This window comes from Aythya fuligula, chromosome 22 (genome assembly GCF_009819795.1).
Source record: "Aythya fuligula isolate bAytFul2 chromosome 22, bAytFul2.pri, whole genome shotgun sequence".
Classification (NCBI taxonomy): Eukaryota; Metazoa; Chordata; class Aves; order Anseriformes; family Anatidae; genus Aythya; species Aythya fuligula.
The window spans coordinates 5504248-5528467 of record NC_045580.1 but is presented as its reverse complement, the minus strand read 5'-3'; the positions used below and the strand labels follow the sequence as shown (position 1 = coordinate 5528467).

The 24220-nt window shown below is 58.0% G+C and overlaps 1 protein-coding gene across 1 annotated transcript; it reads left to right on the top strand.

Moving 5' to 3' along the window:
- The first annotated feature begins 12394 nt into the window (after nucleotides 1-12394).
- BCL9L (BCL9 like) lies at nucleotides 12395-23963 on the top strand. Its single transcript, XM_032202042.1, has 7 exons — nucleotides 12395-12750; nucleotides 14786-14908; nucleotides 16767-16977; nucleotides 17716-17800; nucleotides 18218-20600; nucleotides 21266-21532; nucleotides 22663-23963. Exons 1-7 carry the CDS (start codon nucleotides 12450-12452, stop codon nucleotides 23820-23822), a joined length of 4530 nt encoding a protein of 1509 aa, XP_032057933.1. The 5' UTR covers nucleotides 12395-12449; the 3' UTR covers nucleotides 23823-23963.
- Nucleotides 23964-24220: the final 257 nt, after the last annotated feature.

Here is a 24220-nt window from a genome sequence, read left to right as displayed (position 1 = left end):
AAGTCCAGCTTGTAGTTCTCAGAGCGAGGTGGGTGCCTTGAGTACATCAGGGAGCGAAGAAGACTTTTATCCTGAAGACACAGACAGAGGCTCATTTGTACAGCGTGCATGAGCATGCAGTGAATGTGCTCACACACATTAGGCAGTGGGAGTTGGATCCCTGAGGTTTTCGGGAGCTGGATGCTTGAAATGCATTTCTGCCCCTCGACAAGATCCTATATTCTGTAGGGATGCGTGCACCAGCCGGGTGCCAGCTGGCTCCCTGCCACTGTACCCCAGGAAAAGCGGGGTGATGCTCGGATGGTGTGGTACCTGCTGCAGCCCCGTGATGGTTTCTGTCCGAGCAGAAGTGTTCCTGAAGCGTTCCTCACCAGTGGGATGTGACTGAGGGCTGGGCACGGCTCTGGCCGTGCTGTGCCAGGGTGGGCATCTCCGCAGCATCGCTGTGGGGTTGGGGACTGGCACAGGGGAGCCTCTCCGGATGGGGTCTGTGGTTTCCCGTGGTCTGGAAAGGGAGAAATGGCTCCTGTGGAAGGAGGTGGAGACGCAGACCTGGCTGCTGTCTGATCCTTGGGCTGGCATCGTCGCGTGGAAATCGGTCACCGTTTGTCCCCTCCCTGCGGCTGTGCGTGCACGGAGCCCCGATGTGGTGGCAGCAGGGCTGAGCTCTGTGATGCTCCTCACCAAGATCTGGGTGTCTGCGGTGCTCGGGCACGGAGCAGGAGGACAGCACCGAGTCCTGAGCCTACGAGGAGGATGCTGGAGAGGATGGTGAGCTCCTGGTCAGCGTGGCAGGGTGTGGGAGGTGACAGCTTGCTTCCCACTTGTTGCCTGCGAGGAGGATTGTCCTCTCTCCTGGATTTGCCCCCTAACAGGCTTGGCAGATGGAAGGATGAATCTAGCAGCGCCTTTGGTATTTGGAAAGCTGTGAGGACTCTGAGCACGAGGGAGATTTAGAGCCCAACGTGCTGCAGAAGCAAGCTGTTGTGTCTGCGGTAGGAACCTTGCCCCAGCTCTCCGTGGAGCGCTTGAGGAAATCCTACAAGCCCCGGCTGGATAGGGGCAGGGCGGCGTGTCTCTGGCCTCATGCAGATCAGGCTTTACTTGCTTTTGCATCCAGGCTCCGGTGCCCGGAGGTGGGGTTGCCGAATTTGCTGAGCCAAGCGCTGAACAAGTGAACCCGTGGCCTCCCTGCCCTGCCGCGCCGCCGCCTGCGCTCGGCGTCTGGATCACGGCGTCGGGCATGGAGAAACCTCGCAGGTCGAGGAGTTTTAGTGCTGGTGCTCACGGCACCGGGCAGCTTCAGCGGGAGAGGAGCTGGTCGGATCCACGGTGCAGCCAGAATCGTGCCGATGCCACCGTCGGGGAGCCCCCGCGTTGCTCCCACACCCACGCCGCGGCGCAGCGCACGCACACGCGGCCGCGGGCTCACGCCAGCGTGAACATGCTGCTGCAGCTTCCCGTGGCCCTGCGGTTGAGCAGGCACACCCACCCGAGCAGGGATGCAAATATCTGCGTGCCGCTACGGGTCTGCACGGCACCACGGCCACGGACATGTCGGCGTTTGCACGGTTTTTGGGGTTGCGCTGGCACAGGCGCCCTGCTGCATGCTCCTGCGCTCGCAGACGCGGGCGACGGCGAAGCCACGGCACCGGGCTATTTTTGGGAGCACTCCGAAGAATTTGGAGCGTGTTTCAGATGTTAGAGTCTTAGATGGGGGAAAGCTAGAACAGATGGCTAGAGGGTTCAGAGCAGCAGCCCTGCTGAGAACAGATATTTATAGGCAGATTTAACCCTTGTGTGGTCTGTCGGAGCCACGCTTTAAAGGAACAGCAGCTGAAGGGAACGTCGTGGAGCCAGGCGGTGACCTCCGAGGGTGTGCTGTGCTATCTGGTTTCTGCGAGCTGATTATCGGGGTAGTCTGGAAATCCCGTGCGTGCTGTTCCTCAAGCATCAGGGCCGTTTTCCCCAGACCATTAGGACCCGGTTTCTGGAAGTCTTGGTGAAGCCAAGCTGCCTGAGCTGGGGTAACAGGTACGGGGGCTGTCCCGTGTTTGCGTGAGCAGCAAAGCAAAGCAAGGACAAAGATTGTTTTGTCCTTCCTGCCCTGTTTTTTTTTTTTTATTTTTTTTTTCCTCTCTCCCCTCTTAGTTTTGAAGAGGTTGCCCAGATTCTTCCTTTTCTTAGTGGGAAGGGGAGAGCGTGGTTTTCCTTTCAGGCATGCCGCCTCATAAGAGTCATCAGCTGTTTTTACCTGCCTTTGTCTGGCTCAAAAATTCAGAGAAGAGCAAAATCTGTCGGTGGCTTGCGTTGAACAGTGCTGGCTGCAGAGACTGCAAAGGGAGCAGGGCGTATTTACAGTGACAGATCTATTTGTAGCCCTTTCTCTGAGGGCAGCCAGCCTCTTATTTAGGACCTGAAGTAGCGTTGCGTTGAACGTGGATAGCGAGCCTCCGGGTGGGCTTGGCCGAGCTGAGTAACAGCAGCAGGAGAGAGGGATCTGGAGGCTGGGAAGAAAGCGATGCCCTGGGGTGGGAAATGGAAAGAAACGGCAGGATATTAGCTGGGTGCTGCAGCGGGGGCTCTGGCTCAGAAAAAGTGACCGGGGGGCACAGCCCCGTGGAGCTGAGCCTGGCTCCAGGAGAATTGGGGAGCGGTGCTGGGAGCTGGAGGGGGGCGCAGGGGGGTGGGTGAAAGAGTCAGGGGCTGCTGGCAGAGCAAATGGTGCTCAGAGGGTTGTGCCAGGCTGCATTTGTGCTCCTGACACGGGGGAGACAGGGCAAGCAGCTACAGCACTGGGTAGAAGAGGTACATCTGCCCCACGGGGCACAATGTGCAGTGTGCTCTGGGGGTGCTGTGCTCGGTCCCGCATGTATTTTTGAATCCCTGCTGACTTTCTTCATCGAGACTTCCACTCATCCAGGTGGGATTTTGGAAACGGTGGCAAAAGCGTTGTCTGAGTGGCACCAGCGTGCCAGATACTCAGCTCTGCTCCAAAGATGCCTGGAGACCCTGCTGGGAGCGGGGCAGCGCGGGCCTTGCTTTGGCGCAGGAGTTCCCGGCAGCGCTCTGGATCAGCTCCACGTCTGGGGCAGCGAGGTTGGAGCACATTTGTGGCTTGAATTGAAGAGTTCCCAAGCTTCCCAGAGCTCCTGATGGGCCGTACGATCCTGTTCTCCTGGCATCTTCCACGGAGGGACCGGCAGCCTCCTCTGCTACCTGGAGGAGGAGGAAGAGAAGGAGGAGGAGGAGGAGGCGGCGCAGCAAACAGGCTGGTAACTGCCAGGCCCGGGGAGCTGCCCACACTTGCCCGGCCCTCCACAATGGCCCCATTGTTTGAGAGCGGGCAAGCAGGAGGCTTCCTGCAGCTCCCTGGGCAGCCTTAATTAACCCTCAGCCCGCCAGCAGCGTGCGTGGAGCAGGAGGTGCAGAGGCAGCTCGAGAGGCTCCCGTCCCCCGTGGCACGCGGGGGGGAAGAGGGTCCCCGTGCAGCAGCAGCCTCCGAAGCCACTGGTGGCTGCTGAGCCTCGATTTCCTCTGGCAAGCTGCAGGGAGGCTCTCTGTGTTCTTCTGTGCCTCTTGCTGCTGTGACCTTGGTTTGGGAGCAGCTCGTGCCCGGCGCTGGCTGCGTGGCTCCGCTCCTGCCACGCGTGCTGGGGCAGGAAGCGCCTTCAGGAACGGGACGCTCGGGGTGCTGGGGCGCTAATTCCAGTGGCTGAGATAGTGGCGTGGAAGCTGTTTCAAGTGATTCCAGCCCGATCAAAGTGCCTTCTTCCTTCCTGTCCTGTAATGTGATCGTGGGCCAAAAAGCTGCTCTTGGTCTGCTGTGGCTTTTAATTCCTGTTGTTGTAAACGCACAGCCTTGGAAGGAGCAGGCATGCCTTCCCCGTGCGCTCATGCTGCTGGGATGCAGGCTCGGCTCCAGGGGCCACAGATGGAGCCAGGGAACAGTGTCTGTGGTCAGGAGAGCACAACGAGTACCCTCGGAGCTGGCCGGGGGAGCTGGATACCTCTGCGCTGCTTCCTGCCGGCTGCCTCTGCGCTGCCCATCTCTTGGTACAAGCCACAGGAGCTGCTCTGCAGCACAGGCCTCGAGCTTGCCACAGCCCTGTAAGGTCACCTTTGCATTTTAGGGTTAGCCCAGGGTTCTTCCTCGCTGGTGTCACTCCATTGGGGTTCTTCACCTCGCTGGGTACCACGGTGGGCTGGAGCCCGCGCTGGAACCGCTGCGTCCATCGGTGCTGCCCGTGATGCCGGCAGCTTTCTGCCACGTTTGCTTCCCTGTAAGCTGACTCCCGGGGCTGTAAGGCTATAGGGCACCCCCGCTTTGTCACAGATTTCCTCTCCCGAATCTGTGGGATGAGGGAGAGGAAGAGGCATTTGGCTGGTATGCCAAGACTGTGGATGGGAAGCTTTCTGGCTGTTGGTCTTCAGACGTGTCGATCGCAGCCCGTCTTGTGCTACCTCGGAGCCTGTGAATTGGGCTGGTAATCTAGACAGCCGAGGGCTTTGAAACCCAATAGATACAGCACACATCACCAATTAGTTCTACTGGAAACCCTGCAGCTAATTTGCTTACGTGATGACCTGAACACCTACCCCGGTTCCAAGAGGGCTGTTATTTACAGTTCTCTCACTGGATCTCCTCTGCTCTTTTTCTCTGCCCCACTCTTTGCCAGCGCCACGACTTTTCCTGTTGGTGCCATCTGGTTTTTAAGTGGCGGCAGAGCTGGAGTTGTGTTGTCCTGGTTGAGGGTTGAGCTGGGAGCGCTCGATGGACCGCCGTGAGTGCACCAAGTGCAAATGAAATCACTGCAGAGCTTTTATCTGGCAGCATCAGGGCACCTGGCTGCAGAGCGCAGGGCTCTGGCCACAAAGAGCCCTGCAAACCCTGGGCCTCCTGCGAGCCTCAGACACGAGGGCTGGAGGAGTTTCAGAAGCCTTTGCCAACTCTGTGCATCATAAATCAACGAGGCATCTCCCTCCTGGTGGAGGAGAGGGGCTCTCCGGGGGCAGTCCCGAGGAAAGGTTGCTGTTTGGGTCCCTCCTTGTGGCGTCGGCGTTCAGCTGCTGGTAGGTGTTCATCCTGCAGCCCTTCCAGAGGGCTGCACTTGGCGAATTCTGCCCGTTTCTGCCCGTTTTTGGTGGCCTGGTTGGCGGCGTGGGTCAAGGTTAGATAATGATGTCTTTGGACGAGCTTGGCAAGCTGTGGGAGGGTTTGCACAAGGGCAAAGTAACCCCGAGGGCCGCGGGCTGGTCCCGTGGGCCAGGCCGTGCCCTTTTTGCACCCACTTTTGAGTGGGAGAAGCTGGGAAATTTCAGCTTGAGCTGCGGAGGAGGTGGCTGGGGCGTGAAGAGGAGCAGCTGCCCTTTTGGGGGTGCTCGGGGGGGATCCCCCTGTCCCCTGCAGCCCGGCTGCGATGGGGGAAGTCTCGTGGGGAGGGTTTGGGTTCGCAGGCGGCTGCCCCCGTGCGCCCCGCCACCGGCGCTGGGGAGGGCGAAGGGTTCCCCAGCGTGGAATTTCCTGCAGGGCCGATGCACGGCTGCCTCCCCTTTGACCTTAAACCCCAACGTGCCTGAGTCACGCCGGCATGCAAATCACAGCAAACTGGGGGTGGGGGCTGAGGGAGCTGCTGGGAAAAGGAAGTGACCTCAGCCAGGGTTTAAATATAGAGCCAAGGCTCCGCTGTGCGCCGGGGCTGTTATTTATAATCCTGGAGGAGCGGCTGCTGACTTTGTGCATCCCTTCTGCAGCCCAGCCTCCCAGGAGGCAGTGTGGATAGATAACAGTTTCTGTGCAAGGTGCTGGGGGCAGCCAGCCTTGTTTTTGCCACCTCTTCCCTGCCTCTCCGTGTCCCTTTCCCCCTCCCCAGGTGAGGTGATGCCCGTGTGCTGGTTTGGATGCGTGCACGCAGGGGCGCGCAGATGCAGCCTGGTGATTTGGACCATTTTGCTCCAGCACCTGCTGGTAAGCATTTGCTTTTGTCACCTCGTGGTGTGCCCTTTTTTGTCACCACAGGTGTGCCCTTTTGTTCGCCGCACTTAGAGCCAGGCCAGGTCAGAGGCAGGAGGAGCCCCTCTTCCCCAAACCGGGTCTGGCCAAGAGCTCCAGGACACCAACTGATCAAAATCCTGCACGCAACTAGGTCAAAGTAAGGTTGTCCACACCTTCCTGCACGTGACTTAAAACGCCTTGTTTCCTCTTCGCAGAGCCTCCTCGAAGGGAAACCTGCTCGTTGCATGCTGTTTGCAGCCGGGATCCTACTGCACAGCGCAGCTGGGGCACCAGGCAGCGAGAGGTGGCCGAGGTGGCCCTGCCTGGAGCGTTTCGTGCCAGGACTTGCAGTTTGCAAAGCTCTTGGTCAGGCTGGGAAGTGCCTGGGGTCCACATTTAGGCCTAAAAGGGCAGAGAGCTGCTGTTCTGGGGAAGCTTTTCTGCGAGGTGTGGTGGGATCCCTCATGCTTACCTGGCAGCGTGCCGCAGGCGCCTCCACGTCGCCTTGATAGGAGCAAGCATCTGTGGAGCTTCTGCCAGGGTATCTTCAGGACAGCATCTGCAGGCTGGGTTAGGGGCTGGGATGCAGAGTGAGGTCTTGCTCTGCAAATGGGATCCCTGTGCACGGCACAGGTGCCCCAGCAAGGGGAGAGATAGGGTAAATTTGGCAGCGCTCAGCCCCAGGGGGGGCCATGAGGCTGGGGATGCCCTAGGCGAGGGTGACATCTAGTGGCTCCATCCCATAGCCTGCACGCCAGGCAGCAGGATGGAGAGCTTGCCCTGCTCCTAAGGAAATCTTTTGGCACTTCTGGGCGCCCTGAGTGACCCTGGAAGGGCTGTGAGCTCCTTCCTGCTGTGCACTGCAGCCTCCGCAGCACCTGGCTGTGGGATCGCAGAGTCACGGACCCGTGGGGTTGGAAGGGATTTCCAGAGATCGCCGGCTCTGACCCCGTTGCTAAAAGCAGGATCCCTGCAGCAGGATGAGCGAGGAAGCATCCTGGCAGGTCTTGAATATCTGCAGAGAAGGTGACGGGGAGAAACGCAGCACGGGCAGACCTCTGGGACAGCCAGGAATCTTCTTGGGGAAGGGACCAAGCGTCGTGTCCTTGCTGGAACACGGCTGAGCTTGGCCACCCGGGGATTTACATCCCAGGACTGCTGTGGAGATGACTTGAGGAGAGCCCTGCGGGGCAGGGTGCCAGGTGCTCTGTGCGTCTTCGCCCTGCTTTTGGCAGCAGAAGCCGAGTACGCTTGGAGGGATGCGAAGCTGCGTTTCTAAGAGCTCAGAATGGCACGGGTGCCAGCTCTGGGAGCGTGTATTATTCTAGAGAAAATGGTGCAAAGTGGGGAAAACCATCAAACACGCTGCTCAGGAGAGGCGGTGGAGCAGAGGGCAGTGTGAGGCGCAGCTGACGAGGTAGACCTCTTAGCATTAATCACCCCGTTATGGTAACCCCAGTACACAAACAGTGGGAATTGATGGAAGTCCTTTAATCCCCTGTATTGACTGCGCAGGGGGAGGTCTGTGCTGTGCCGTGGTGCCTTCAGCCTGCGGGTTTTATCCGCCGGGGTGGGATTAATTTGAAGGCTGCACCCTCGCGTGTGGGTGAGGTGCTCGCTGTGCATCCTGGCGTTGCTGCAGTCCAGGGTGGTGTTTTGAGCTGGGGTGGGAAGTAGACAGGATTCCTGCTTTAGGATGCTTCCTCCGAGCCTTATTTCCCACATGTGCTATGGGGGGGTGTCTGTCTGTAGGTGGAAGAGGTGAGTCTGAGATTTTGTCCTGCTGAAGACCTTTGAGACTGAGTTTGTGGTGGGGTCCATGGGACGTTTTGGGTGAGGGTGATGCCAAGATTGCTGTTCCTAGAGTAAAGTGTGCAGGGTGTCTTCATAGGTGGTGTGTCTGGAGGCTGTTTGCAACGTCAGCCTGTTCTCTAACCTCCCATGCTGGCCAGAGGAGAGGGCACGAGTGACATTTTGTTGGTTGCATCATTTTTGTCGCATCCCATCCCATCTCCTGTGCTGGGTGTCCGTGAGCTGGGGGGGTGCACCCCGGCACAGCTCGGGGGGCCTGGTCTGAGGGGCAGCGGTGCCGGTGGGCACGGCAGTGAGGAACCTGCGGGGATGGAGGCTGGGAGGCAGCCACAGTCTCCGCATTCCTGCGGCGATGTTGGGTTGGGAATCTGTTATCGGCCTTCGGAGGGAGCAGGAGCGTGATTCACCAGAAAGTCCTCTGGGAATGCACGGGGGTTTCAGGTTTCTTGACCGATCAGCTAGCGATTCCAGGACCAGGAATATGTCAGACCAGCCTCTCCTCGCCCCGAGTTTCCTCCTCCCCCCTCCGCTGCTGTTCAGGCCGTGCCAGGGGAGCCGTACTGAAAGCAGTTTTTGTTGTTTTGCTTTGAGGTTTCTTTCCTGCGAAGGTCTAAGCCTTTGGTTTCAAGCCGTGGCTTTTCAGATGTGCAAGGCACAAATATTCCCTCTGCACTTTGTTCAGCAGAGAGCTTTGTCAGCCTCCTTCCCCATATCAGGTAGGCGAGATTGTCGCCCCATTTAATGGTGGGGGAATCAAGGCAGCCAGAAGCGACCCATCTTGCTCCAGGTCACCCGTGGGATCGGTGGCAGCCAGGGGCAGAACCCAGGAGCCTTGGATCCTTGCTTCAGCCACTGGGAATTAAATTTTCTATTGTCTTTAAAACTGCTGGGCTGGAGTGGGTGTGTTGCTAAATCGCAGAGGGAGCCAGATTTCTCTGCAATCTCCTTTTTGGCGTGTTCTTTTCAAGATGTTTTGGAGCGTTTGTCTCCCCGTGTCAGTGTCTCTACTTTCTAATTAATTCTCTTCTGTGGCCCAGATGTGTGCCTGCCTGCTGGAAGCTGCCTGGAAGGGGTGTGCACGAGGAGCTCGCGGCACTCAAGGTGTCTGTCAGCACACAGCAACCACACAGACGGGAGGCTGGGGTGGATTCCTGCTACGCATCTGCAACAGGAGCCAATTGTTGCTCCTCCTGAAAGCATGGTGGAATCTGCAGGCAGCTGTTTCTGGCCTTTCTGCCCTTAAAATTTGCAAAGGGAGTGTTATCGGGCTCAGTTAAGACCGGAGAATGGGAGAATTTCCCTGGGGAAGCGCTGCTGCTTGGGCCAGGATCCCCAGGCAGCTGTGGCTGGCTTTGTGTGCTCAGCACTCGAGGTGAGGTACAGCGCCCCGAGGCACCTGCCCGCTCCCAGAATGAAGGAAGAAGGGACTCGAAAAAGATGCCCCGAAAATGTAAAGTTCTGGAAAGTTCGGGCAGCATCCGAAGGTTTCGTTAGGGGGGCTGCGAGGTCCTTCGGGGCTGCTGGCCGTGCTCCCTGCCACAGGTTGGGAAGCCCTGCCTGAGTGTGTTGGCTGACAGCTCGTAAACATTGCCTGGTTTCTCACTGAAGACGTGACCAGAAGAAAAACTCTGCCTGGCTGGGCTTGGAAAGAGCAGGGGAACCCTTTGCCTTGGAGAGATGCTTCTTCTCGAGGTGTCTCATGCCCAAAGGTGCTCTCCGGCAGCAAAAGCCGCGCAGACGCAGCCCAAAAGCCCAATAAAGTAGCAGATCAGGTGGAGCAGTGCAGCCTCAACCCTCGGCAGCTCCTCTTACATGGCCAGGAGGTGTTCCCCTTGTAGAATGCAGCCTGTGCAGTGTCCCATTTGGAAGGAAGCTTCGGTTCCTGCTTGCACGAAGGATGGTTTTGGGAGACGTCTGGTTGGGCTTCATCCAGGCTGCACCTAGAGGTGTCCATCCACTTGTTAGCCCACGGATGAGGCGCCTCTGATGGTGAGCTGCAGCAGGGAGCTGTGTAGGGGGGCAGTGGGCTCGTCTGTGGGGAAGGGGCTGCGTTTATTTGGTGGCTCTTTGTTAGAAGGGACTTCCTCATCGCTCAGTGCTGCTGAAAGGCTCCACCGAGGCTGCCCTGGCTGCGGGTGCCACGCACGGGCATCTCCTGCTTCCAGCTCGTTCCTTGGTGAATGGATTTGTCCTGAGAACTCGAGGGATACTGGTTGCATCTCAAGCATCAGTCTCTAGAGCCTGCAGGCACGGTCTTAGCAGGGACCTGACTTTCCTCCTCCTTCCTCGGGGTGCTCACACGCCCGTCCTTTGCTGCGCTACAGCCGAGGCTGTGCTGCAGCACTGCTGAGCACGTGTTTGGTGAGGCACTTTGGGATCTGCTTTGAATAAAACGCTGCCTTCACGCAGATGTGCCCCAGTTGGGCTCACCTCTCCAGCCCGGAGCTGCTGTGGATGGCGCTGGTGGCTCCTCCTTGGCTGATGCAGCACCCGCTGGTGCTAATTGCTTGGTGACCCTCAGGACTGCGGCCAAAATCTCCCGGTGCGGAGCAGGTGCCGCGGCACGCGGGGACTTGAGGCCACCAGCGGCGGAGCTGCTGAAGGGTTTGCTGTCTGAGATGCTGTCTGGCAGCAGCCCCTTCCAGCGGGGAGAAGCTCCCCGAGGCTGGCGAGCCCGTGATGGCAGGCAGCACGCATGCTGCAGGCTGTGCCATATGGACCTTCTCCTCCTCCTCCCCGCTCCGCTCCCCTCCCCCTGCGGGCGGTTTGACGGAGCAACCGGGCAGGCGCTGGGACAGCGACTCGGCCATAAATCTCTCCTGGTGTGGAATGAGGGGTATAAATATCCAGAGAGTGATGTGATCTTTCCAGCTGCTATTAATAGGTCCCCGGAGAACCAGAGCGCGCTAGCAAGACTGGCTGACGCTTAAAGGGCTAGCAACTCCCCGATGTGCTGTGAAAATTAATCAGCGCTGTGGCTCACCATCTTCCTGCAGGCGAGAGCGGAGCCCTTGGAGAGGTGTGTGGAGGAGGAGGGAGCAGCTTTGGGCCGAGCTGGGCACAAATGATGCGGCTCAGCAGCTCGCAGCGCCTGGGCTGCTGTAGGATTCTCCGCTGGGCACCGCTGTGCCAGCCGGCTGCTGGCTGCCCCGTGCCCTGCAGGGAGCACGAGGGGAGAAAAAGGTTTTGCAGGCAGGGAACGCGTTGGGAAATTGGTGGCTAGATGCAGCGCATCTCTGTCTTTCAGAGGTTACAGGTCTGCAAAAGGGGCTTTGGTCTTCATCCATGTGCTGGTCTGGGGATGGTGTTGTGCCCCAGCGTGGCTCTTGGCAGTGCTGTGTCTTCAAACCTGCTTTCAGCACGCTGGAGGTGGTGCACGCGGTGCCGCCGGGCTCTTTTCTGTGCTATTTAGGGATGTGGGGTTTCATCTGGAGCTTCCTGTCCTTGGGTGGCAGAAAAAAAATCCCTGCTCAGCATCTGGGCTGCTCAGGCCAGCTGGGAAGAGCAGAGCGTGGCCCCAGCCAGCCCTGGGTGCTGGGAAATTCATCTGCCCGTGCGAGGGAAAGGTTCTGGCCGGTGTGGAGGGGGTGTCACGCAAGCAACATAACCAAAGGAAGCAATCAGAGTAATCCCTCAGCCTCCACAAGCGCATGACGAGGTTGGATGGGGCTTTGGGCAACCTGATCCAGCGGGAGGTGGCCCTGCCCGTGGCAGAGGGTTGGGATGAGATGATTTTTTAAGGTCCCTTCCCACTCAAAGCGTGCTGTGGTGCTGTGAGACGCGTGGCTCGCTCTCCTTGAAGCAGAGGAGGCCGTGGCAGGTCCTGGGGGGCCGGGGGAAGGAGGGATGGCAGCTCCAGGGTCCTGCGAGAAGGGCTGGCTGTTGCTGCAGCGTTTCTCAGCTGCCTGCACATCCCTCACCCCAGAAGCCTGCGTGCTCTGCCCTGACCTCCTCTTCCCCGAAACGTTCTGCCTCGGCCTGCGGGGCTTTCCAGACAGACGGGCTGGGTCTGGAGCAGCAGAGCTTCGCCGGCAGGCCCTGGGCGTGTTGCACCGTCCCGCTGGGCTGGAAGCTGCTGCTGAGGTGGGAGCTTCCCCGCAGGGGCTCGGGGCAGGAGCCAGCACCGTCCCTGCAGTCCCTGAGACACGGGGATGCGGCTTTGCTGCCTGCTGCCACCTGCCCTGCTCTCCTCTTGCCTGTATGGCGTTGCCTTTTCTACCTTCTCTGTTTGGTCTCCTGCTCAGGAGAGCTTCTCTGCTGCCTCAAGCCTCTTCAGCCCTCCTCTGTCCCTTCCCAGCCCTCTCTCTCCCCGTGGGTTTGTGCCAAGAGCACTTTCTGTTCCCACAGCTGTCTGAGTTAGCAGCAGCAGCGCCTGGGCTGCCCAGACATCACAAGGGGCCCTGAAACCACGAGGCTGCAGAGGTGTTTGACCTCTGGCGACGCTGCCAGAGCAGCTCTCAGCATCCTTCCGTGCACCAAAGGGCAGGGCTGGCAGGCAGCAATGCCCCGTTCTCATCCTGACCCCATAAGTGAGCTGCCCGTGGGCTCTGTGCTGACCCTCTGCCCTTTTCTCTTGCAGGTTTCTGACCGAAGGGCCTGGGAGCTCCCTGCAGTGGTGCCGTGGGCCGCTCCAGCCAAACCAATGCACCCTGACAACAAACTGCCCAGCCATGGCAAGGCAGGCAGCGGCGGTGCCCCAGCCCAGCACCACAACGTGAGCCAAGCACCCTCCTGCAACCTGGGCTCCAAGGGTGTGGGGGCGGGCAGCCATGGCAGCAAGGCCACTCAGATCTCCCCCGGCAACTCTGGACTGAAAAACAGCCAGAACGCTGTCCCAAACTTCAGCTCCTTGAAGGGCAAGGTGAAACGGGAACGAAGCATCTCAGTGGACTCCGGAGAGCAACGAGAAGCCAGCACCCCGTCGCTGGACACGGAACCGAAAGGTAGCGTGCTCCTAAAGCTCGGCTCAGCCAGCCCTTCTCTCGGTTGCTCCGAGCATCTTGGCAGGACCAGGGATCGCAGCAGCTGTGAGCATCTTGTGTTTCCATGCTGCCACTGCTGTTCGGGCTTGCCCTGGCTGCCTGTGCATCTTTTGCATCTCTGCTTGGCATAGCTGCAGCTTTGGGAGCAGAGTGGCTGACTGTTGTCCCTCTGTTTTGTTTTGTTTTTCTTTTTTTTTGCATTTCATTCCCCAAACTGCTGGTTGCACTGGGAGCCTTGGACTCTGCTTTTCATGGCCTTCTGAGGTGTGCTGAGCAAGAGCTTCACTGAAACTGCTCCAAGTGCCCCTGCTCTGTGTTGTACAGACTTTCAACTCAGGACAGAATTTAGTTTTTTGTTTTTTGTTTTTTTTTTCACTGTCTCCTCGCTGCTGGCAAAGCTCTGCCTTTGTGGTATTCTTGCAGCTGTCCAGCTACTCCGCTGTGGTTAGCGAGGAGGTGCTGCAAGGGTCTCTGTCTGAACAGCTCTGTGGTTTCATCAGCTAGGGGTGACTCTTGTGCTGAAGCATGTGGCTTCTGGAAAAGGGCTGAGTCAGTACTTCCAACCCCTCTGGCTTCCCTGCCCCAGCTGCCCTTCCCTGTAGTTTCTTGCATTCCACCAAGCCTGGTGCTCAATGGCTGCGTGTGGCGCTTGCTGGGGGAGAAATGCCAACGGTGCCCAAGGAGCAGAAAATCACTGAAATGACAGATCAGGATTGAGTGCCTGAATCTCCTCCATTTCTGCTGCAATTCAGTGATGTGTCATGTGAATACGGCCCGCAAACCACTCGATGTTGTACAAAGGGTGATGAGTTAGTGTTATGCTAAAGCACAGTGCCCAGCCCAGTCTGAGCAGGTGCTCCAGGACCTTTACTGGGGCTGGGGGATGTCAGCGTCAGGCTGCTCACCCCTTGCATCCTGGCTGGGCTGGCAGAGCCATCTCTCGGAGCACTCTGACACGTGTGTATTTGACAGAAGGTGTAGATATCAACAGGACCTGTGGAAACCAACCACTTCTCTGCCTTGTTGGGAAATTGGTAGTCCCCAAGGGTAGGAAAGCAACCTGCAAGCCAAGAAGCTCAGCTCTGCTCAGCACGGCAGCTCTGCCCTCGAGCATCCCCCATAGTCATGCTCTGGTCCTGTCTCTTTTTTTTTTATTTCCGCTCAATTTTGGAGGCTGTCTGCCTTTGATTGCTTGGTAGGGAGGCAGTGGGAGAGGTGAGTGTTGTCGTTTCTCTTCACCCACTGCTCTGAAGTCTGCAGCCAGGCCAAAAAGGCAGCCTTGCTCGGTGGTTCATCAGGACACCCTCGCAGGAGCTGTCTGCTTGGAGCTAGCAAGAGAAAGGGGAGGAAACCAGCAGCCCTCTAACCAGCTCCCTGCCTGTCTGTTGTGCTAGACTTGGAGTTTTTGTGAACGGCAGCCAGTCTGGTACTGACTCTGCTCTCCTGGCAGCACTACAGCCAGCGCTCTGCCTCCTTTGGTGAGCTGGGCTGTGGCTGCAGGATGATCCTTGGGTCCAGCAGAGCTGCTGCCACCCTCAGCCTCAGCCTGGAGCTGCTGTGAGCGGCTGTGGGGAGCAGTTCAGCTGGAACGAGGGCTGCAGGAGGCTTCTTGTGAGCAGTGCACAGGCCAGGCACTGATGCTGCTGAGGGGCTTTCATCCTGGGCCTCCCACCCCTGCAGCCAAGGCTTTTGGGGGAGGTATCGTGCTGCAGCCCTGGTACAGCACTCAGAATAGAGGAGGCTGTGTCTCAGCAGCGCATCCCATTGCTGTTTAGGGGCTTGGCTCACCATGCCCAGGGTGGCCCTTGGCAGGGGATGGTGTCTCAGTGCCAGCCTAGATAGCTGCAGGACGTGGTCGGTGAGCCTGGGCTTCAGCGAGCTCTGAGCTGAAGAGCCTGGCCCTTGCACCTTGTGCTTCCCAAGGTGATCTGGCAGAGCCCCAGCCCCTCACAAGTCTCTTCAGATCAGCTCTTCTGATCGTGGTGTCCTTCCACAGGTGAGGTAGCTCCCCGCAGCAAGCGGCGGTGTGTGCTGGAAAGGAAGCAGCCGTACAGCGGGGACGAATGGTGCTCGGGACCAGACAGCGAGGAAGACGACAAGCCCATCAGCAGTGCACACAGTGAGTGCCCACCCTTGCCCACCCAGCAGCTTAAATAAAGCCAAATCTCTCCGAGTGTGTGGTGGCAGGCCGTTGTGCTGTGAGAGCGTTGTGGTTTGAGGTGTGGAAGCTGTTCTGTACTGAGATGCCACGGAAATGCTGGAGGGGGAAGGTGCTGAGGGTGGTGTTTATGTTGTGCATCACACTGGCCCCTCTAACAGCACAGAATTGTCATCTGGAAAACGTGCCTGGCTTAAAGTCAGTACGATGCCACTGCTCACACACACAGGGCCTACCCTTGCCTTGGTGGCAGCCAGGCCACGCCACGTGCATTGCCCTTGTTGGATCAGCTAACACACACCCAGGTCTCTGCAGCTGTGGTCTAAAGGTGTCTGAGGCTGCAGAGGCTCTTGGTGTTTCAGCAGTGCTTCAGGCAAGGCTGGGCTCACCAAAGGTGTTCAGGAAGCTCTTCCACTTCCAGCCACAGCCATGAGTTGAAGCCCGGCTGTTCCTAAAGCCTAGGATGATGCTTTGAAATTTTATAGGTATAAAGGTTTTGTGAGCTTCCACGTCTAGTCGCTTAAATTTCCATCTCTTCTGTCCACTAGAGTTCAAGATGTTAGAAAAAAAAGATGTCTGTTTCTCTTTGGAAGCAGCACTCTCCCTGGTGTGGCAGTTTGATATTGCAGTGAGTCAGCAAATGTGTGTGTTTTGTGAGGGTGTTGGGCAGCAGAACACAGGTCTCTCCTGTTTTCTAAACGTGTCAAAGCTCTCGGATATTTTGCATTTAGGATTCAGCTTACTTTCAATTTGCAGCAGGGAGAATATTTCACAGAATCATGAAATGGCTTGAATGCCTTCAGGCATGGGGCATCCGCAGCTCCTCCGGGCATCGTGTTCCTGCACCTCACCGCCCTCTGAGTGAAAAATTTCCTCCTAATACCCAATCTAGATCCCCCCTCTTTTAGCTTAAACCCATTCCCCCTTGTTCTATCATTATCTGCCCACAAAAAAGTTGCTTTTCATATTTTTGTGAGACCTGTTTAAGTACTGAAAAGGCCACAGGGCAGGGCCTGGTGGCACCCAAGGGCCGTGGTGGATGCGAAACACAGACGTGTATCTAACCAAGCTGAGGGGGGCTTTTGTGCCATCTTCTCCAAGATGTTTCCCCAAAACACTTCTTCCAGTGGGTTGGAGGGGTTTGTGTCTCCTCACGGCAGGTTTCCAGTGGTGTCTCTGCTCTTTGCTGCTTTGTGACAGACTGCTGGCGTGCCCGGGGGTCTGCAGGGAGGGCCCTGGTGAAAGGAGAGCGTGTGTGTATGGGGCCATGCGAGAGGAAAAGCCATGAATGGTGCTTCTTAATATGAATTGGGAATATTGTTTAATGATTGATGCTGATTAATGATTAGCACTGGCGAAAAGCAGCCCTTCTTTCCCCTGCTCACCCATCTGTCTCTTGCGACGGCCGTGGGAAGGGAGCTGAGGTGAGCCCGACCCCTCGCCCTGAGGTGAAGGGGAGACCCAAACTGCGCCCCTGGGGTGCTTGGGGACACCCCCACGCCCGGGACTGCTGTGTGGGTGCTGCCATCTGCCGGTGTCAGGAGCTCAGGGTGCCGGGCCCGTGGCTTTTCCTCTGTGACTCGAGGAAGAGAAGCGCCCTGACACCGAGAGGCATTTTCATGCCTGGCTCTGCAGTGGCGTGGCCTTTACGCAGAGACTGATCCCTCTGCTGCGGCTGAGGGCTGCTGCTCCAGCCTTCCTCCTGCCCTGCACCCCTTTTGTTAATCCTCCTGGCGCAGACAGCGGTGCCATTTGGCAAGGACTGCCCTGGTTCCCTTGCTGTGCTGCCTTTACTAACTCGACTCCTGTGCTCCCGCAGATTGTAATGTAGCAGACCCTGCGATGTCCACAGCCTCGCAGCTTGGCCCAGGGTCCAACCCGCTGCCAAACCTGAACGAGAGCAGCTCTTCCAGCACGCCTCATGGTGCTGCCCCGGGCTTACGGTCGGACGGTGCAGGAGGTGGAGGCAGCGGAGCAGGAAAGCAGCCCTCGCAGTTCGTTTACGTCTTCACAACGCACCTTGCTAACACGTAAGCAGGAAACCCTGGTACCTTCCACTCCTGTGGGACCGGCCAGGCACAGCAGCCTGCTGTGTACTGCACTTGACTCCAGGAGGGCTGGAGAAACGTGTCTGGCTCTGTTCAGTTACGCAGAGTGGGTCCCTGCTGGGGTTCAGGAAGTTTGCTGGCAGCTACTGCTCATGGGCAAACTTTGCCTTCTGTGCACACTTCCTCTCAGCAACGTCTAGCGCTGCTTTCTGTGGTGTTCACCGTAGGGTGTATCTAGTCAGCATCTAACTGAAGCTTTGCCCAAAGCAGTGTGAGCTGCTGAACTGATTCAGAAGCATCCAGGGGGTTGGGGTGCCACAGGGAGTGCCATGCAACACTCGGTGGTCGCCACTCGTTTCCTCACTTCTGCCCTGCGTTACCTCAGCCGCGGAGTCCAGCTTGTTAGCTCACAGATTCTGTGTGCTAGATCCCAGAGCATTTTGGCAACAAGCCACCCTTAAGGCAGCGTGGAACAACAGGCACAAAGCAGAGCAGAGGGCCCAGCACAGCACATGGGAAGATGCAAATTCCAAGGCAAGTGGTCTTCAGTGAGAGAACCTCACCGTGGCCTGTGCAGGACAGGTGGGGGGACTCGGAGCTTATCCTCCCTGCTCATTTGCCTCCTAAGATTTCCCCGTAGGGCTGAAGAGAGGAGGTGGCACCAGGGGCCTGGGATGGGGCTCAATGTCTGACCTTGGGCGGTTGGTTCTCTCTCCCCAGAGCTGCGGAAGCTGTCTTGCAGGGCCGAGCTGACTCCATTCTGGCCTATCATCAGCAAAACGTCCCGCGGGCAAAGTTAGACCAGGTATACCAACTGTGGACCAAACGCTCCTGTTGGCATGTGCTGCTGACCCTTCCCTTCTGATATGGCCATTTCTCCCAGCTCCTGACTCAGCTGTGAAGGAAGGGGGGCGTCAGAATTCCCTTTCAGTGGTGTGGGAAGCTGCTTTTCTCTGAAACCTCTTCAGAGTGAGTCCTGGTTGCTGTAAGCTGTGAAGAGTTTGGGATGGGGCATGGTGTGTGGCCCTGCAGCCACGCTGGCAGAACACAGAACTGTGGATTTCTAGAGCATGCGAGAGGGCCTGCTTCTTCCCCACGAGGAACGAAGGCAGAGCAGCCGTGTGGCACGTTTCTGGGACAGCGTAGTCTCCTTTAGAGGGTATGGGGAAGACCACGCACAGTTTTTTTTCCTGCTCACTTTGGCTTCCCTTTTCTTTATCAGGCGCCAGCTCATAAAGTGCTGGGGGTTGCTGAGCAGCCTCCGATGAACCCTCCTGCTGCCAACACTCCACAGACCCAGCCACCAGCACCTCAAGCTAGTCAGCCACAGCCTCCCCCACCTCAGCCGCCTCCTCCGCCTCAGTCCATCGGTCAAACAGCTTTGCCTGCACCCAGCAGCCTGCCCCAGGAAGGGACAAGTGAAGATGGCCGGAGAGATCTGACTCCCAACTCTCTGGGAAACAACAGTGCCAGCAACCAGCCCGGGAATAACCACCCCAATACGCCCACTGCATCTGCCAACACCATGCAGCCTGGGCAAGTGGACTCGGCTACACCCAGCTCCAGCCTCCTCGGGGAGGGCCCAGGCTCAGGGATGCAGGGGAACGGGCAGGCAGGCCTGGGCCCCAGAAACCCTATGAACTCCGAGGGGCTCTCGAAGGAGCAGCTGGAGCACCGCGAGCGCTCTCTGCAGACCCTGCGGGACATTGAGCGCCTGCTGCTGCGCAGTGGGGAGGCTGAGCCCTTCCTGAAGTCCGGCCAAACCGCAGGGGAGGGTGGCACTGCCCCTCAGCCCCAGGCTGCCCCTGCCCAGCCTCCCGTACCCCCTGCCAGCATGAAGAAGTACGAAGAGCCTCTGCAGTCCATGATTTCGCAGACCCAGAGCCTCGGTGGCCCCAGCCTGGAGCATGAGGTCCCCCACCATCCGGGCACTGACATGGGGCAGCAGATGAACATGATGATGCAGCGGCTGAACCAGGACAGCCTGACACCAGAGCAAGTCGCCTGGAGGAAGCTGCAGGAAGAGTACTACGAGGAGAAGCGCCGGAAAGAGGAGCAGATCAGCATCCACGGGCGGCCCATGCAGGAGATCATGATCCCACAGTCTATGGGCAGCATGATGATGCGTGGGCCCCCGCCGCCTTACCACAGCAAGCCTGGAGAGCAGTGGCCACCAGGGATGGGCGGCCAGCTGCGGGGTCCTATAGACGTGCAGGACCCTATGCAGCTAAGGGGAGGGCCGCCCTTCCCAGGGCCACGGTTCCCTGGAAATCAAATGCAGAGAGTCTCTGGGTTTGGAGGGATGCAGAACATGTCCTTGGATGCTCTTGGGCCCATGAATGCTATGCAGAGGCCGGTCAGGCCTGGCATGGGATGGAGCGATGATCTGCCTCCTATGGGAGGCCCTGGGAACTTTCCGCAAGGCTCCCTGCCGTACCCATCGGGGCAAGGGGACCCTGAAAGGTTCATGAATCCCCGTGCCAGGGAGGAGATCCTGAGGCACCAGCTGATGGAGAAACGCCCGGTCGCAATGCAGAGGCCCATGGGGATGTCCAGCAACTCCATGGGCCAGGGGATGGAGATGGAGAGGATGATACAAGCTCACAGGCAGATGGATCAATCCATGTTTGCTGGGCAGATAACGGGGGACAGCCTGAGCAGTGCCCCGATGGGAATGGATTTTGCAGGCACGCGGGGGATGCTGAGCCCCCCTATGAGCCAGTCGGGCCTTCGGGACATGGATGCACCCATGGGCCCCGGCAACCTCAACATGAACATGAATGTCAACATGAACATGAACATGAACCTCAACGTGCAGATGACCCCCCAGCAGCAGATGATGATGTCGCAGAAGATGAGGGGCCCTGACATGATGGCCCACCAGGGGATGAGCCCCGAGGAGCTGGCCAGGGTGAGGGCTCAGAACGGCAACGGCAACGCCATGCTGGGGGGGGCGCAGAAAATGGTGATTCCCTCCCAGTTCCCCAGCCAAGGACAGCAGGGCTTCTCGAGCGGGCAAGGACCTTACCCCAACATGTCCCAGGAGATGGGCAGCACCTCAGACATGTTCAGCCCTGAGCAGGGCACCATGCCCGTGGGGAGCATCAGCGGCACCACCAGACTCAGCCACATCCCTCTGCCTCCAGCCACCAATCCTCCACCCGCACAAGGGGGCAACTTGGCCAACATGCATCCAGCACCTTCCCGGGGGCTGGGCCGCCGGCCCTCCGACCTCACCATCAACATCAGCCAGATGAATTCCCCCAGCATGGGGCACCTCAAGTCCCCCACCCTCAGCCAAGTGCATTCACCGCTGGTCACCTCCCCTTCTGCCAACCTCAAGTCCCCGCAGACGCCCTCACAGATGGTCAGCATGCCGCCTTCTAACCAGTCTGGCCCCCTTAAGTCCCCCCAGGTGATGAGCTCCTCACTTAACGTCCGGTCCCCCACGGGCTCGCCAAGCCGCCTGAAGTCCCCTTCCATGGCTGTTCCTTCCCCCGGCTGGGTGCCGTCTCCCAAAGCCACGCTGCCCAGCCCAGGAGTCACCCAGAGCAAGCAGCCTCTCAGCATGAACTCCTCTGCTTCCATGGCAGGACTGGATCAGGGTACGTTGCTGTCTTGTGTGGGGGCGTGCGTGGTTTTGGTGGGTGTGTGGACATCCCAGGTCCTGCAACGAGCACTCTGCGACCAGAGGCTCCTTAGGATCAGCACTGTCACCTTCTGCTCCCGTGGTTTCCATCCCACAAACCCAGCCTGCTCAGTCGGGCTGTGAGCACGTTGCCAGCTCTAGTCTCGTGCCATGGGAGCGATGCCCTGCATCGGGATGATTCAAGGCCTGTAGTTTTGTCATCTGTCTTAGCATTTTGCCACCCTTTTGCTAGGCTGTTCCTCCCCATGGCATTTCTTTCCTGACCGCAGGCATGGGAAGACATTTGTGTCTGTGTGTGCCCTTACTTTTTATGGAGATTTTTTCCCCCCCAGGCGCCCAGATAGGGCCTTTCTGAGTAGATGGAAGGGCAAATGGAACAACTTTTTCTTCAGCAGCAGCTCGTGCTCTGTGTCTGAGTTGGGAAGCCGGGCAATTTGAAGTGGAAACCCATGATGGTGCTGGAGCATGAGCCTCCTCTGAGGCTGGAGGGCTCCGGGCCTTGCCAGCTGTCTTGCAGCCTTCTCTGACAGCTGCCATCGTAAGGAGGAGATGGGGTTGCTGTCTGACAGGAGGAAGCCCCAGCACGTGGGCAGTACTGAGCCGTCTCTTTCTTTCTTGCAGGTTCTCTCCCTTCTGGGCCCAGGAGCAGTTCTTCGGCACCAGCCAGTAACCAACCAGCCTCTAGCACCATGAACCCCAATATGCCTTTTACTTCCTCCCCGGATCCATCCCCCTCCCAGAACCCCCTTTCCCTGATGATGTCTCAGATGTCCAAGTACGCTATGCCCAGCTCCACGCCTCTTTACCACAATGCCATCAAAACCATTGCCACCTCTGACGACGAGCTGCTGCCAGACAGACCTATGCTTCCCCCGGGGAGCATGTCAGGTACGTGTCTGCAGGGCTGGCCTTTGGGGGGATGAGGGATGTTGCTGTCCACAGGTCTGATGGGCTGGATGAGCTGGAAGAGAGCAGTTGTACAGCTGAAGCAGGCAATAACAAGTTGCGTTCCCTTTTCTGCAGCAAGACAAGGTCACTCAGCCCCAGGCTTGGGGGTCTGGTGGTTGTGAGCAGAGCCAGGTGCCTGCACGAGCAAGGCTATGGCTCAGCACAGTTGTGATTTCAGTAAGCAGCAGCCAGACATGCTTCACTAGCTGGTGGCACCGATGAGGACAGCTAGACAAATGGTTGGCTTTCGTCATCTGGTGACCAGCGTGAAAGGGAAGGGGAATTCCAGCAGGCTGTACCACTTGGGGTTGGAGTTTAAAGCTGTCTGGTAAATATTTTTGGTGGTTTTCAAAATGAAAAATCAACGTGTTGACTCTTTGCTAAGAAGTCACTTAGCTTGACCGCAGGCATGCAAATGCATGTGCTGCCTCTGAAACTGAACCCCTCTGCAAGCCCTGTTCGCTCTGCTGTGTCGATGAACACATTCCTCCCTCCTGGACAGCACTTGTGTTGGGCAGCCAACGCTTGTCTTGTTCCACCTTGCCACCACCCAGCAGTGTGTGGTCACAGGAGCTTGCTGGAGGGCTAGGCAGTGGTGCAGGGTCACTCCTCCATGCCTTCCAGGCACCCTGCTGAGATCCTGCTGTCCCCATAGAGCTGTTTCAACACGCCGAGCCATCTGGGACTATAAAATTAGCTGGCCATAAGAACTACAAATCCACATGAATTGCAGCTGTGTGTTCTGTTAACATCCCTGAAACCAAGCTGCTCCCAGCCAGGCCTTGCCATATCACCTGTCTCTCCGGCAGGAGCTTCTTGTGGTGGCCAAGTCCTGGCTGACAGCATTGCAGTGGCTGAAATTGAAATAGTTCTCTGCTGTTCGTGGGCTTAGGGAGCTGGATTTGGAGCACTTCTTTCTGATGTTGATGCTTTGCGTTCTTCTTGCATCCCCTTGCTTGGGGTTTTCGGAGCAGGAGAGCAAAGCAAGCTCACACAGGGTGTGGATTTTGCAGCCTGGAGAGGTGTGTGGGCAGAGTTAACTCCCTTCTCATTTTCTTTCTCCTCCCTAGGTGTGACAGGGAATCAGACAAATCAACTGCACTTAAACTCCGTGGGACCTGGATCCTCTCAGAGCCCCATGGGAATGAACCTGCCTGGTCAGCAGCCCCTCTCCCACGAACCACCCCCTACCTCCATGATGTCCTCCCCAAACCCTCTGGGCTCCAACATTCCTATGCACCCAAGTGCAGCGGGGGCAGGCGTCCCCCCCCCGAACCCCATGATGCTGCCCCCGGGGCCCCAGGACTCGCTGAACCAGCAGTGCGGCCCCGTGCCAAACAGCTCGCAGATGATTCCTTCCAACCAGCTCGTGTTCCCCCGCATGCAGCAGCCCCACAACGCCATGCAGTCTCCTGCAGGAGGCATGCCCATGGTCCCCGGCGGGGCAGGCGGCCCCGGCATGCAGCAGCATTACCCCCCGGGAATGCCCTTGCCACCCGACGACCTTCCTGCCCAGCAGCCCGGCCAGATGCCCCCTCAGCAGCACATCATGGGCAAGAACATCCCTCCACGGATCGGCGAGACCTACCCTGCCGTGCTCCCCGGGGTGGCATCGGTGCTGAACGACCCCGAGCTCAGCGAGGTCATCCGCCCCACGCCCACCGGCATCCCCGAGTTCGACCTCTCCAGGATCATCCCCTCGGAGAAACCAAGCAGCACCTTGCAGTATTTCCCCAAAAGCGACAGCCAAGCACCCAAATCGCAGCCTTCCAACCTCCACCTCATGAACCTGCAGAACATGATGGCTGAGCAGCCCCCCGTGCGGCCAGGTATGAACGCCCCCAGCCTCCCGGGGCAGCAGGGCGTGCAGCGGGGACTCGGCATGCCCATGTGCCATCCCGGACAAGTGCCCATGCTGGGCAGGACAGGCATTCCGCCCCAGCAGGGTATGATGGCCAACAGCATGCACCAGGGCATGATGTCTCCGCAGCAGAGCCTGATGGCCCAGCAGAATTTCATGCTGATGCAGGCCAAGCAGAGGAGCATGTCCGTGTCGGGGGAGATGTACGCCCAGACGGGACACATGATGTCACCTCAGGGCTCGCTCATGGGGCCCCCGCCGCAGCAGAACCTAATGGTCACGCACCAGATGAGGCAGAGGAGCGTGTCCCTGGACAGCCAAATGAGTTACATCCCCGGGCCGGGGAACATGGCAAACCTGCCTTTCTGAGCACGGGGGGGGCCGGGTTGTACAGACGTTTTTAAACCTTTCGTCGGGGGCGGGTTGGGGCCAAATGCCAGTGGAGGACACCAAGTGGGATGCTTTTCATATCGGATTTGCCTCTCTACAGAAAACCACACGTGCAGTAAACTTGATGTGAATTGTTCTTTTTTTTTTTTCTTCTTTTTTTTTTTTTTTTCCTCCTTTTTTTTTGAGGGGAAAGGGGAGGGTGGAAGGGACTGGGAGCGGGAGTGGGGCTGTTAATTTTGAACCCTGTGTGTTGTCCAGGGACTTCCAGACCCTGTGGCAGTTTGTAAAGTTTTCATTTATCATTTTCCTCCTTCAAGTGTTTTTCTTTCTTTCTTTTTTTTTTTTTTTTTAATTTTTCCTTCTCTCTCCTTTTTTTT